The following is a 15,286-nucleotide window of genomic DNA, read 5'->3' as shown; positions in this document are numbered from 1 at the left end:
CTTTGGATGCTCGCTTGCATCCAACTTTCCTTAGTTACTCATACTTCTGTGCGTGGCTTTCCCCCATTCCACTTGTGTATTTTGTCTGGTGTTGCTTCTAGTTCAGCCTGTGTTCAAACATTCAGGCTGCTGAGTCTTTATGAGTATAGTCCTAACATTGCTAGAAGACACAGTCTCACAACAAATTCCCCGGTCCTCTGGCTTTTTAAATCTTTCTTTCCTCTCTTGCACAGTGTTCTCTGAGCCTTTAGATTCGAGAGCATTTTGTAGACTGGGATCCACACTCTGTGTTTTGATTGGTTGTGGGCTTTTTGTAGTGGTCTATCACAAAGAACCTTCCTTATGAAGAGTGGAGACTACACTTTTCTGTGCGTGTAAGGACATATGTTTATAAATTGTTACCCCTAGAGATAGAAGGTAAATCCCTATTATTGAAGGCACTATACAGGTCCCAGAGGCCCCTGAGCAGGCACTGGTCTGAATTCCGTCTTTCTGAGTACTAGTTCTCATGATACCAGAAAACACAATGCAAGTGTCCAAAGGAGGGAAGGAACCAGCAGTCCTCCCTAGCTCTGATGCCCATGAATCACACTAACAACTAGCATGGCAGGATAACCCTAAGGATACATTAATAGCACACATACACTGGCAGTAACCAACAGCATTCTAATATGACTTAAGAACTGCTTAACAAGAGTGATACCATGTCTGATGCCAGATCCCTAGCTTACTGCTCAGTGCTAGTGGAGTCCTGGTTATTGGAGGAGAATCTATAACTGTTACTTCACTAAACTAGCTTAATCACTAGGTTCCCCTGAAGTAACATCAACCCAGTTTTCTAGGATGTTTAATTTTGGCTTGGACAGTTTGAAGACAGGGCCACACACTGCTGTGGCTTTTCTGAATGAGGAAAGGATTTACCAGTTGCTTTTTGCCCCTGCTGATTTGAGGATACACCTTCTCTTCCCAGTCTGAAGCTGTGCAGAGCAGTGTAGATTTAAAGGGAACCACTTCCCATTTCCTCTCTGGTCCCTGACTTCTTAGGCTCTCTCTCTGGCTTGTAGTCAGGGATTTTGCCATGTTGCCAGGATGGAAGTAGGATTTCCTTATTGTCTTTGACACTCAACCCCAGCAAGGCCATCATGACCTGCAAGATGACTGTGGAGCGGCCCTTGGTTCTGTACTTTTCCCTGACCTCAAAATCTATGTGCCTGCTTCAACTACCAGTTCTCTCAGATGCCCTACCCTGTCACCAGGTCCCTACTATGTCAGAGTATGACATCCCAACCTAAAGAGCAAATCAAGACTTATTACGATGTCAGAGTCTCATTTTGTTGTTAAAGTGTTTCTCGGCCATTTGAGATTCCTCTTTTGGAGAATTCTCTGTTTAGCTCTGTATCCCATTTTTTGAATTGGGTTATTTGGTTTGTTGGTGTCAAAGTCCTGTTAAGCCAAGAAGAAGATGAAGAAGTAGTTATGTGTTGTAACACTTAGATCCCTTCTAATGATATCTCACAATGACCTATTGACTTTGCCCCAGGAAATAGTAGTGTTGTCACTCAAACTGAGCTGTCCGTTTCCTTGCCTTTGGCAAAGAAAAATAAGTCTCTACCATACTTAGAGTTGTCCTCCCAAGTACCAGAGCTAAAGGCAAATAACACAGAATCTTGGAAAATTCTAGAGGTGGCAGTGTCTCAGCCACTGGGAAAGAAGAAAGCCTGTGGTTTCTTAATTACCCCCATCTAAGTATTGAGGAGTCAAGGTTGGGGAAGAAAAGGGAGGGGGAAGAACCAGTCTACTTTCTCTGCCAAATACAGGATTACCTGGGGTCTCACTTGTTCCCCTCAACTAAAGACAATAGGAAAGAGCTTTGTGAAGATATGAGAAGCCTTGGGGTGAGGCATGTAGCTGGATCCTTTTTTATTATGTGTTCATACTTGGAACACTTCTAGTATCAGAAGAGTGGTTGGATGTTTAATAGTTATTTGACAGTTGTGTGAAAATCAATTTATTATGTAAGGGAGGTATGGTTTCCCATGTGGAGACTTGAAGAATCTTAGAGTGTTGAACCCAATTGTGTTTGAGACAAGGTGTCTTTTTCTCTGGATTTGCCTGCCTAAAGCAGTGTTGGCTAGTGTGTTTCAAAGTCAGCTGCTTCCCTAGAAACTGTAAGTAGGGCTTGAAATTGTATCCTGCCTCCATCCCTTTCTCTTAAATAATTATGGCCGGACAGAAGACTAGTGTTGATGGCTAGAACAACAGAGAAGCACATATATACACACATGGAAAGGCCAAGACTCAGTCCTGGTTTAAACGGCAGTGGATACACCATGGCTATGCTGCTTGTGTAGAGTATAGACATGTATGTTTGGATGGATAGGGACCACAAACTTACCTGGACACATGTAAATGGGATGTGTTACACAGACAAAGCCTCTCAAGTGTCTTTATTAATTGAGTCAAAATAAATATTTACTTTGCTTTTCTGTCTCTTAGTTTAACTGGGGGAAGAGCAGTTATCCCAGTTTCATGTTTTGGAGGTGGAGTCAGAATACTTTAAATTCGTTCTCCACTTCTGCTTTCTTTTATACAGTCCTCTTAGGAGCCCAATGACACCTGTTGAACCCAGGAGAATCTCAGCTGAAAATGGGCAGAATCGGTCATTTTAGCTTTCACATGTGTCGATGTGAAAAGATTGCTCCTTGAGAGCTAAGTGGGCTGTTCAGTGGTGAACCAAGGGAAAAGATGGAGCATGCAATGGGTTTCTGTAACCCGTGCTTTGTTGGCCTCCAAAGAGCACACACAGTTCCCCCTTCTCAGTAGTGCTAGATTCTGTATTGGATGGTCTGTGTGACTCTACATTAATACCACAGAGGTGAGTAAATAAAATTGGCACCGCAGTATGAGGCCAGTTACTCTGCATTCAAAGACAACTCATGCCTTTTCATTATTGAAGCTTACAACAGCTTTCCATCAAAAGTACAGGCAGGTGTCACTAAGCCAGCCTTTGTGATCTTGAGCCTGAATTTAGAGCCAAGAAGGAAAGAGTCCTGAGGTGGCAAGTGGACACATTTGTTAGTATTTCTCTGAGCATCCAGGTTTAGAATCCAAGATAAACTACTTCTCAGTGCTGACACACCATAATCCTTTGAAGCTGTATTCTTCTTTTCTCATGCTACCAGCTCTCAGGTGCTGATAGCTGTACATGGAGCTATATTTTGGCAAGTGGGAGTGGAAGTGAAACTGGGGTAGAAACAGATGCGTGCTAAAACTGCTAGAGACCCCGGTATCCATGCTGAAGACTAAGCTATGTTCTCATCAGAAGTTGCTACAAAGTGACAACTTTTCCTTCAGGTGGGAAATCTGAAGTCCAGGCTAGCCTCTCAAGAGGCTGAGTTGCAGCTCAGAAACCTCGATGCCGAGGCCCTGATCACAAAGATTGGGCTTCAGACGGAGAAAGTGAGCCGGGAAAAGGCCATCGCGGACGCGGAGGAGCGAAAGGTCAGGCTCATTCCACCATTTAGAGTGCTGAGCTATATTTAGCACAAAATAAACCTTTGTAGGTGAACAATTTTGAACAACTTCCTCTCCAGGGAGCATAAAGTCTAAGGAATTATTATCGTTACACATGTAACAGCATTTCACACCATGATTACCACTTGACCTTTCTTTACATTATGCATTTCCACAACCTTTTAGCTCTTTAATGATATGAAAGAACAATAAATACTGAGCTCATTCAAGCATATAATGGATGTGGATCTTGCACATCAGGCCTATTTGTAATACAGTAAAGGTCAGAGAGTCACCTCAGAGGTTTCTAAAGGTTTCCAGTTTTTAGGCAAATTGAACAACTCAATTGTTAACAAAGCCCGTTCCGTCACTTTGTGAGATGGTTTTCAAGTTTCGCATTTTAATAATACAACTAGCGTTCACTCACTATGAAGTCCTAAGCTAAATGTGTTCTTTTCCACGGGACCAGTGCCCTGGCATTCTGTGTGATGATTTGCTGTTGGAAACAATAGCCTTCCAGGTTTTCTGGGTGCTGTTTTCTTCGAATTTGAGTTTCTAGCATCTCCAATATAAATAAAACTTCACAATCTTTATTCAGCCAAATGGAACATAGTTCTTGTGGACCTGATTTCCTGAAAGATACAGAATAGGAAACATAAATACTCATTCATTAAAAATAATAAATGCTTACCACCAATTACTATTTGTAGTAAAAGATTACAATCAGAGCTATTTTATTAAAAACTGGAAATTGCTTATAGTTTCATAACTGTGAGCCATTATGCCGTTGCTTTGCATTTCAGTGTACCCAAAAATCTGGGTTGTTCTGGTTCCAAATCATCCTTGCATGATCAAAAAGTTTTCCTCTTTTTTGAGGTATACTGAGCATACTTTGTTTTGAACAACTAAAGGTTTGGAAATTATATTGAAAAAAACTTCAAACAGTTAAAAACTATGACCCAGCATTCTTGAAGCAAATAATAAATGCATTTCATTCAGCCAATTTCATACCTAATTTTGGTGACGTGTTTCCACCAGGTTTCAAATATGTACAGAATGTCTTTAAAAGTATATTATGAACTTAAGCAATCAGGTTTCATAGGTGGTATGATTACCAGAAACTAGTCCCTCCCAGGAGACCTATTAAAGGTATAACACAGATATGTGATGGTCTAGTAATTATGATTACTAGTAATTATTAACTCACAACTATAGATGCCTCTTAGAAATCTTGAAATTTAACAGGGATTTGAAAGATTTTTTTATCTACATTTTTTTCATGTAAATTCCTAAGGTAAAATTACCAGCAAAAAGGAAGAAAATTATTTTAACATATTATAACATACCTGATAGGTTATTTCTTGAGATTTATTAGGCATAAAAAGAAATATAATATTTTATATTCAATATATATCAAAAGGTATAAATAATGTTTATGTTTTCCTTTTGTCAGTAGAGCGTAAGTTTATTGTATTAATTTAGTGTGTGTGTGTATGTTTTGTGTGTGTGTGTGTGTGTGTGTGTGTTCACCTGCATTTATTTCATTGTTTTGGTTTTGGGGTGATGGGCACTGTCCTAGGATATCAGGAATATTTGACAATCATGAACCTTGCAATGAGGAAACAGTGTGTTGTTTTTATTGGACCAGACTGAAGGCTTAAGCAATAAGCTATTTTTTTTCCAAGTTTGGGAAGCTGATATCAGGATCCAGATATTGGCTGGTTAGGTTCTCCTAAGGCCCTCGTTGGCTTGCCAATGGCTGCCATTTAACTGTGTCCTGTCTGAGCATTTCTTTTGTGAATTCTGATGTCTGGGTGGCCTTTGATGTGTTGAAAAGAATCCTTCTCTAGGGATATTAGCAAGATTGGAGTAAGGGCTATCTTAACTCTTTTTCACTTCTTTACCTCTGTGTAAGTCCTGTCTCCAAAAGAATTCTAGAGTTCAGTTTAACCCACCCACCCTTTTAGACAGAGTCTCATGTATTCCTAAGCTGGCCTTGTACTCACTATGCAGCTGAAGTTGACCTTGAACTTCTGATCCTCCTGCTTACACTTATGAAGCATCATGCTCGGTTTATGCAGTCCAGAGGATCAAAGCCAGACTTTCAAGAATACTGGGCTAGTACTCTGCCAACTGAGCTACATCCCCAGGTCAGCTTTTAACACAAAATTCTGGAGAATCTGTAGTCAACATAAATTCTTATGAAAAATTTCAGGGAGTCGTTGACTAATAGATAGCAGAAAATGTGTGGTGTCCCTGAGATGGGACTCTCTCTGATTCCCTGGTTTAGTGTCCTGGTAGAGGGAAACAGGCGTCAGAGGCAGTACATACAGCTGTTGCCCTTCTCCAGGCTGAGTCTTTCTGATCTCTGCCTTGCAGCCATTCAACAGAGGAAACCGCCTGCTGCAGCTTGGTGACTCACTAAGATCTGTAATCTTTCCAGGGCGGTGATACTGTTGCAAAAAGTATTAGGAATGAAAAGTGAGCTCACCAACATAGAGTGCTTTCTTCATTTGTGGGATTGTTTTCAAGTTGATTGCCTTGTCTGCAAAGTAAGGATACACTGTGTAGGCTAAAGTAAGGATACTCTGTGAGTAGGCTAGGAGTCCAAAGGACAATAGCTAAAAGGAAAGGTCCTCACAGTTTCACTCAGTGCCAAAAAGTTGATGAGGCCAAAGAAAAATGATTTTAAATGTTGCCATTATAAATGTTATAAGGGACATTGATGAACTCATGTCTTCATGTGATGTGAATATACTTGAGATGCTAACTCATCACATACACTCCCATTGTCATAGTGTTCTCCAACACACTGCCAGTAGCGTGCTCAGAACTCCGTGATCCACTTTTGGCCCTATTCTCAGGGTGTGCTTTTAAAGGAGTTCTTAGTAAGCATGCAGAGTTTTCTTATTTACGTTAGTAATGGCTGTGTGTGTGTTAGCAGGAGATCACATATCTACCCTGAACCAATTATACTCATAAAAGGTACAGTACACAGCAAAATAATGGTTAATCAGGAGAAGGCTAATTGCTACTAATGAAGCTGCCGCAGACAACATAATTTGTTGTGAGCCGTGTTTAATTTGATGGTGTGGCTGAACCTGTTCATTCCAAACACATCTGAAGAAATGCACTTTTGTTCCAACTTTGTATCCCACAATCACCATCACCCTGAGAACTGTCCCACCAGGACTTGATCCTGGTGCCCAGGGCCACAGCTTGAAACTCAAACCTGCTAGGGATAAAAATTCACTCAGACTTGGTGCTGAAATTCTATAGCATTCTCCAAGGTGGAAGCTAGAACTCCAGCCTGGAATACTGGATTAGCTCCCCAGCACAGCTTTCCATAGGGAGATAAGGTGGCTTTATGTAAGGAGGTTTATACAAAGCCCTGTCAAGAGGACAAACAGGTAGGTGTTGGGTTATTTATTACCTGAGAAACACTTGGAAGCACCAATGTTTTCTTAGTAGTCCATCTTTTTAATAAAAATTCTGTCTGTGGTTATGCATGCAAGCCATGACCACAGAACAAAAGATCTTCTGTTCTGAACAGAAGAGTTTCATGCATGTTTTGTGTGTGTGTGTGTGTGTGTGTTTATATGTTACATACATTTATATGTGTTCAAATGAATGCCTGTGTACTAGTGTGAACATACATGTGTGTTAGAGGCCAGAGACCATCCTCATGTGTCATATCTTAAGAGTTAATACCTTAGACTTTGAAACAGAATTTCACACTGGTTTCGAGCTCACTGGTTCAGCTAGCCTGGCTGGCAGGTAAACCACAGGACTCATGCTTCCACCTCCCAAATGATGGGATTACAAGCACATGCCACCCTGTTTGGCTGTGTATGTTCTGAGGATCAAACTCAGGGCTTCACAGAAAGCACTGTACTGAGCCAGTTCCATAGTTCTTACCTATGTTCTTAAGGGAAAGGCCAGCAAGACTGCTGAGTGAACACTAGTAACAATTAGATGGAGAACTTTACAATACTCTGAGGATTAGCTTCCTGATCCAGATTGGGTTATTTCTTAATGGAAGAAGCCCTAAGGTTAGGGGAAAATCTAAGAAGAAAAGTAAAAAAACAGAAAAATGGCTCTTTTTTTTGTGTTTGTTTAATTATTAGTGGCCATCTTAAAATCAAATGACTCTAAGCTCTTTTAGGAACACTTTGGTATTAAATATAGTTGTTTGGGGGTTATTATCATATGTTTACAAAGTTCTCAGAACATATTGCATTGATGGGAAATTCCTCACCTGTTCAGACTGTAGGCAAATGTGTGCATTTGGTCAGTCTATGCTTTGTTGGAGATCTCTGAGATGATATTTAGGGGTGGGGATTTCTAATTATCCTCTCTAATCAGGTGGCTGCCATTCAAACTGAAGCATCCCAGAAGCAGAGAGAGTGTGAAGCTGACTTACTCAAGGCTGAGCCTGCCCTGGTGGCTGCTAAGGATGCACTCAATACACTCAACAGGGTAAACTGCTTTCTTCACCGCTGGGATCTTGTTAGTCAATGGTTATGAGAGTTTGAGTAATGGATCAGAGTGAATGGCTTGGGCAGCAAGAAGCCTTCCAGAAGGACAGAGCCTACATATCAAAGTTAAACAAACCTTTGAGGCTGCCTTTATAGCTCTGCTTCTTTTCCTTACCCACCATATCATTCTATAGACCAGTGTGTCCTAATTCTGTTTTCTGATTTAAATGTGTAAGCACAAGACATCTCTTCCTTAAACTGTAGTGAATCTCAACTGGGAGGGGACCGTGGATGCAGAACTGTCTTTACTACTGCTTAATTCCCTCAGTGTGGAACATGGACTTACAGACAATGGAATTAGTAGTTAAATTAGAATGAGATCGAGGCAGGATCCTCTACAGCAGGCATTTGTACCTGTTGTCCTCTGCCCCCCACAGGAATACCCTGTCCTCTAGACTTCCAAGATGTGGTCTGGTGAGTAATGATGAATTCTCCAGTCCTTGCTTTGTGTGCTACCAAGCACTACCTAAGGAGTTCTTTATTTCCTCTCACATATAAAAAAAATATTTTTAAAACTAGGTAAGACCCCTTCATAGTATCCATGGTGGGGGCAAAGAACCCCAAGCGTCCCCTAGCTTTTCCCTAGAGAGAGACCTTAGGGAGCATTCTGAGTCTTATGAGAGAAATGATTCGAGTTCAGCACAGGGTATTGCAAGAGAGACTGTGGGCAGTGTTATTTTTAAAGCCCATAGATAGTCTTGTCCTGAGCTGTTCCAGGCCACTAACAGAGGGAATCCAAGGAAATTGCTAGGCCCAAGTTCCTTAAGATTCAACTCTAAAGGTAAAAGGATCGTGATTTCACAAGAAAATCCTCAGTTCCTTTTCGGAGTCTTTTTTGGGGAAGAAAATACTTTTGCCCAAGAGCCATGTAAGAGTTTTATAGTATTATTATAAAGCTGAAAAATTGTTAAGGATGTAACTGTACCAGGAGAGATTACTACATGTTTATTCTACTGCCCTAAAGTGATATTGTTAAATATTAGTGAGCCAAACAGAAAATGTTCACAGTTAGCAAGTAAAATATACTGTAAAATGAGACAGCCATGACTACATTTATAGAAATTATAAAATGAAGTAAAAGCAGAAAAGTAACGGATTGTCTCTGACTTATAAAATGTTTCTTTCCCTAAATTTACAAATTTTTCTCTAAATATGTTTATTCTTTGTATGTAAGAAGGTACAGTAAAGAAACTGCCAAGATGACTGCTCCTTGATAGGGTTAAGGCTTTTATTGTAAGAGAGAGAGAGGGAGAGAGGGAGAGAGGGAGAGAGGGAGAGAGGGAGAGAGAGAGAGAGGGAGAGGGAAACAGCCAGAGTCATCTGGAAGAGTCCAGAGAGAGCAGGAAGAGAAAGAGGTAGACTGAATGTGGCCAGCCTAGTCAGCATGCCCAGGGCTATCTGTGAGAGAAGGGAGAGTAACTAGAGACAGAAAATAGAGGGAGCCCAGTGAGGAGAGCAGGGGTGGGTGGGGTGGGGGAGCCTTGTCTTTATACAGAGAACAGAACAGGTACCTGGGAGGAGAGAAGCCTGGCCAGGCAAGAAGCCAGCATGTTAGGGTGGAGGCTTTGAGATATGTGACCGGTCTTGTGATGCTGAGGAAGCCTGGAGGCCAACATAGGCTTCTACATGCAGACACAGGGGCCATGTGTCCTGTGGCCAGAGGTAAGAGAACTTCTGGCACATGGGAACTGGTTTCACAAGCTCCTGAGGAATGCTGGCTTTTATCTAATGACCAGAAATCTTTCTATAATCCAGGTGAGCTTGAGCGAACCAAAATCACCTGCAATGTAGAACCAGGTGTGTCTAAGTGATAGAAAATCCTAGCTATCCACAGCCCAGCATCCACTAGAGTTCTGCTCTGGCTTCCAAGCCCATTCTACTCTTTGTATAAATAGTTCTGAGTAAAAGAGCAGAATCACATTTGGTTTTGCTTTTAGATCGCGTGTTATGGAACCGAATACTTCTAGTAGGTATGAATGCCTGCCCCAGCAGACCATTCCTTGATCTCACTCTGATTTAACCCCCAGTTCCGTTGTCCATGAATCAGCACTCAGCACTGAGGGAATTAAACAGTAGGAAAGACAGATCAGCAACCATGGACCCCTCCCCGTTGAGATCGACTGTGGTTTAAGGAAGAGATGTCTGCTTACATATTTAAAACAGAAAAACAGAATTAAGACACACTGACCTGGAGAATGATATTTGCAGGAGAGTCTGATTAAAATGCAAGTACATTACATAGTGGGATAAGATCCACATATAGCCTATGCATGCACAGAATCTCATAGATTCTGTACCCGGGGCTCTGCAGAAATGGTATTTTCTTTTTTTCTTGAAAGCAACAAAATTGCAACATGTTTCTAGAGTATCAGAGAGGGGCCCAGGCAGAACTAAGGCCTCTGTGACCCCAAGGTAGAGATCCTAGCCTACAAAAAACTGTTAGAAAGTGGGGGGGATGAAAGCCAGTCTGGAGACTGAGTACCCCAGAGCCCCTCGTCTTGAGCATCTGTATAACTTCTTTGTTTCAGGTGAACCTCACAGAACTGAAAACGTTCCCCAACCCCCCAAATGCTGTTACCAATGTAACCGCAGCTGTGATGGTCCTACTGGCCCCCCGAGGCAGAGTGCCAAAAGACCGAAGTTGGAAAGCAGCTAAAATCTTCATGGGGAAGGTATGATGAGCCAGAGTGGCAGGAAGAAAATCTCAATCACTTGGACAGTGTTCTCATTATAGATACTCTTGACAGAAGAAAAAAAAAGTCTAAATCAATTTTAAGTCAAAAGCCACATCTGCATAGCTGGTCAATGTCAGCAGCCACGGCTCCCTAGACCGTTGTCTAGCTTTTACTGGCCAAGCTGGAGGTTAGCATGGGGTGGTGGTGTAGCTAAGTCAATGCCAGCAGCAGGTGGAAGGTTGCTAATTATTTGCAAAATTATGAAAGAGGCTAAGTGTAGGAGGGAGAAAATTACACGGATTTCTTAGGCTGGAAAAAAAAATGTTACTAATGTACAAGAAAGTGAGGCAGAGGGGCTTTGGGGTCTGTGTTTTTCCCTTTTCTTTCCTGCCTTTCTTTTCTTCAAACCACGAGCACCTCCTGCGCTGGTACAGAGTGTTTTACCCTGGGATAGGAGCGGTTTTAAACGTGTCCATTGCTAATTCTAACTTCGTACTGTAAAGGCTGAAAAAGCCAAGCAGTGGGATAAATGCAGCTTGCCAATTGTGCCTTTGTAATGCAAGTCCTAAAAGCCGATTTTAACTTTTGATCTTGGAATTTTCTCTGCAGCCAGAATGGGCTCATTGCAGTAAGTCCTTTCTCGTTACAGGTTGATGACTTCCTACAAGCGTTAATTAACTACGATAAAGAGCACATTCCAGAGAACTGTCTAAAAGTAGTCAATGAACAATATTTGAAAGATCCAGAGTTTAATCCAAACCTGATTCGGACCAAATCTTTTGCAGCGGCTGGTCTCTGTGCCTGGGTCATCAACATCATTAGATTTTATGAGGTAGCCATCTCTCCGATACTGCTGTTTAGTACTGTCCACCAAGGGCTATGAAGGTCAATTTCTAAAATTGTTTCCTCTTTTTTGACAATTGCATCTCTATATTCAATGTACTGTGATCGAATTAAATCCCCTTTACCCTCTCTCCCCTCCCCACTGAGTTTAACTACTTACTAAAGCATGGCAGCTTATCTGTTGCTACATTGTTAAAGAAAGTAGCACCCCCTTACCTGGCAACCATTAATTCTCAATAGCTTATCCAGGAGTGGTGGAAACTTGTGACCCATCCCTCGGTCCATGGAATCCCAAATGGCCCTATCTTGTGCCTGTGTTGTGCAGGAGCCACAACTGCTTGTGAGCTCCTGAGTGTGATGGCCATGCCTGTCAGAAGATAGCATCCTGTAGCATTCCTCCCTACCCTCTAGCTTTTAAACTACTTCTGCAGCGTTCTCTAGGCCCTGGGTGGGGGTAAGATAGATTTTTGTTTTGTTTTGCTTTGCTTTGTTTTTGTTTTTTTTTTAAAGATTTATTTATTATCATATGTAAGTACACTGTAGCTATCTTCAGACACACCAGAAGAGGGAGTCAGATCTTGTTATGGATGGTTGTGAGCCACCATGTGGTTGCTGGGATTTGAACTCCGGACCTTCGGAAGAGCAGTCAGGTGCTCTTACCCAGTGAGCCATCTCACCAGCCCTTGTTTTGTTTTTAAACAAGCCAGATTTATAGATCTCTGCAACTTCCATTTTGCTGTAAACAGAAGTTTCTCTGATGTAGGTTGAGTTGTACTAGGACATGGACATAGCATAACCATTTAGAAGACAGTTTAGTTATCTCTCCATAGGAAAACATCAGTAGTAGTTTCCCTCTAGGCCTGGACCTCACTGGCCATAGAATTTTCCCCAACTTAACAGTATTAGCACATGTTCCCTCCTGTGGAGTGGGTCTTAAGTCCAATCAGAAAGTACTTGCTTCCTCTTAGTCATGACTCTAACTGCACTAGTGGGCATATCTTGCTGGCAGATCAGTGTCATAGAATGCAGAGCCCACAGCAGAGTTAGACTATCTCTGCTCTCAGATTAATTTCTAGGTCAGCAAAAAAAAAAAAAAAAAGTAAAGTTATTTAGTTTTTGTAAGAGGGGTATATGATTTTGAGGATGAGACATTGTATGCCAGAGTTAAAATTATTCTAAGCAAGAAGACACTTGATAATGCTGGCAAGCACTGTTTGTGTAGGGAAGGGTGGCTAGCTAGTTTTAAAGCATTTTTAAAACCTAACAACTGATTTACATATATAAAATATGTTAACACTAAGATATTCATTTATGTTGGCCTGAGACATCTGCAAGTCTGAATTCATATCAGATTAAACAAAGCCCTACTGTTAAACATTTTATTACCATCTTTGTTATAGGAACAATGAGCTGAAAAAAACAACTATTTGCTGTAGCATTTTAATGACATTGATTTTTGCCTTTTATAATTTGAGGAAAATGTAAAAATAGATGATCATTTCATTCAATCATTATTTTTCCAATACTTCTCACCTGTCGACCATGTCTCCAGCCCTTCTCACAAGCCAGGTACAAAGGGGAAGTATGTGTGGCCTGGATTCTGAAAAACCGATTCATTTTCTTGTGGAAACTTGTATGACATATTCAGATTCCAAACTACACAGTAAAAGCCAATCACACTGTCATTTCTCCAAATTATCATCATAAAATCTGGCTGTCCCCTGTACAGTGTAGGGCCTGTTGAAGTAGGATTCTTACTCTCTGTCTGTCTCCCAACATGGAAACTTTCACATGTGGTTTATATAAGTCACAGTACATTTATGGCCTCTCTCTATAGTCCAGTGCCTGAGTGCTGAGTTCTGTTTGTTTCCTGGGGACAATAGGGAAGATAAATATAGAGCTATAGTATGGCTACATTGTGCTGTTTCTCCATAGGATAGGAAATAGCACTTGATCTGCCCTGATTATCCAACCATCCATTCAAACAATATGCACATAAGGTAGTCAGGAACTTAAAACAGAATTCCAATCGTGTGTTTGTCTTGTGCACAACAGTTTAGCATGAGTGGTTAAAAGGTGGGGATATCTCTCCCTGCCCCCTTCATTCAGAGCATTTCTCCATCCTTAGCTCTGCCTCTCAGGCTACATTTCACCTTTGCTTAGTTAGATAGCTCTAATGGGGGCTAATCATTTTAGGACAAACTGATTTTAGTATATCGATGGGGTTTGACTTATGTAACATTTTATGCAGGGATTTATCGCTCTAAAGTCCAGAATCAATGCGTATTGGAAAATCAGGGAGCATGCGGGAGGCTGAGTCAGCCGAGGTAGTGAATGGCAAGGAAACAAAGGGCTCGTTGCTCTCTCTCTGCTCCAGGGATTTATGCTGGAGCATGGAGTTGGGGGGTTACTGTCCTCTTTGTATCTGCTTTGCCTTCTAAATAAAGCCCATGTGGATTTTCAGGTTTATTGTGATGTGGAGCCCAAACGCCAGGCATTGGCCCAAACAAACTTGGACCTGGCTGCAGCTACTGAAAAGCTAGAGGCTGTAAGGAGGAAACTTGTGGTAAGTGTCACCTAGAAAACCAATTTCCCATGAGGAGGTTTCCACACCAGCCTTAGAATCCTGCCTGTAGGCCTTGCCACATACCTATGCTCCAGCAAACAGAAAAGCACGTGGCCTTCCATGAGCCCATTCACAGGCAGACTAACCTTATAGACATTTCCTATTTGCTGCATGCAAACAAGTGCAAACTACCATCCCTTGTTCCTGTACTTTAACAGATTCCGCAGTCTAGTAGAAGGAGCAAAGTGGCCCCTGGAATTGAAATCAAGGCAGATTTACTGGGTTGGGTCTGTCGTTTATAGTTCTACCTATACAAGTTAGTTAACCTCTGGTAACATCTATGGCTTGGTATAAACTAAGCACTCCTTATTCAAAATCCAAAATGCTTCAAAGTCCAACACTCTTCGGTGCTACCATGATGTCCCAAATGGAGCATTTTGGATATCCATTTTTTTTAAATTAAGAATGTTCAGCCTACAAAATCTATACAAGTATTCAAAAGTTTGACATGTGCAGGACTCCGAACCTGTATAATAGCATCTAGATACATAGATTGAAATGATTAAATGTATAATTTAAATTTAAGAATTTAGCATGGGGTCAAGTCTACACACTCAGTGCTTGGGAAATATCTATACCTATGAATACTCTCACTGTTACTAGTTTTACAAACATACCCACTAGTCTTTTGGTGTGACATTCTAAGCATATATAAATGCAACTTCAGTGCCAAGCACTCCAGCCAGGGAGATTAGAAAGCCAGTTAGTGAAAGCGTAGTTGACATGCCCTTTGAAAGCTGCCTAGGAGTCACAGTGATGAGGACAGGAAAGGCGTTCCTGCAGGGATGAAGGACCAGGGGAAGATGCAGGGGGACTCCTGAAGAATCACAATAAGCAAGGGCACCAAGACAGACGCAGGGACACTGACAGCAGGAAAGGTTGAAGGCAGGGAAGGATGAAAGGCATTTGCAAAGATGAGCAAAGGCCTTCTTAGCCTTTCATGCTACAGAAGTTCAATTTTATCTGACTGGGAAAGATTTTAATAGGTTAATGACACCATCAAATAGCTTCTCAACAGCTGAGAGGATGCTGGAAGGAAAGATGTCTAAGGACTGAAAAGCAAGTTCAAAGGCAACCAGAGAGGGCTTTGT

The 15,286-nt window shown here is 41.5% G+C and overlaps 1 protein-coding gene across 8 annotated transcripts in view; it reads left to right on the top strand.

The window, feature by feature from the left end:
• Dnah11 (dynein, axonemal, heavy chain 11) overlaps positions 1-15,286 on the top strand; it is a 321,062-nt gene that overhangs the window by 212,594 nt on the left and 93,182 nt on the right. For all 8 annotated transcript variants that reach the window (NM_010060.3, XM_017314946.2, XM_017314947.2 and 5 more), the window contains 5 exons: positions 3,355-3,501; positions 7,879-7,992; positions 10,580-10,723; positions 11,376-11,558; positions 14,034-14,135. In NM_010060.3, coding sequence (NP_034190.3) covers positions 3,355-3,501; positions 7,879-7,992; positions 10,580-10,723; positions 11,376-11,558; positions 14,034-14,135 — 690 coding nt within the window. The remainder of the gene's footprint in view (positions 1-3,354; positions 3,502-7,878; positions 7,993-10,579; positions 10,724-11,375; positions 11,559-14,033; positions 14,136-15,286) is intronic.

This window comes from Mus musculus, chromosome 12 (assembly GCF_000001635.26).
Source record: "Mus musculus strain C57BL/6J chromosome 12, GRCm38.p6 C57BL/6J".
Classification (NCBI taxonomy): domain Eukaryota; kingdom Metazoa; phylum Chordata; class Mammalia; order Rodentia; family Muridae; genus Mus; species Mus musculus.
Note: the sequence above shows the minus strand (reverse complement) of the source record. Positions and strands in the feature narration are given on the sequence as shown.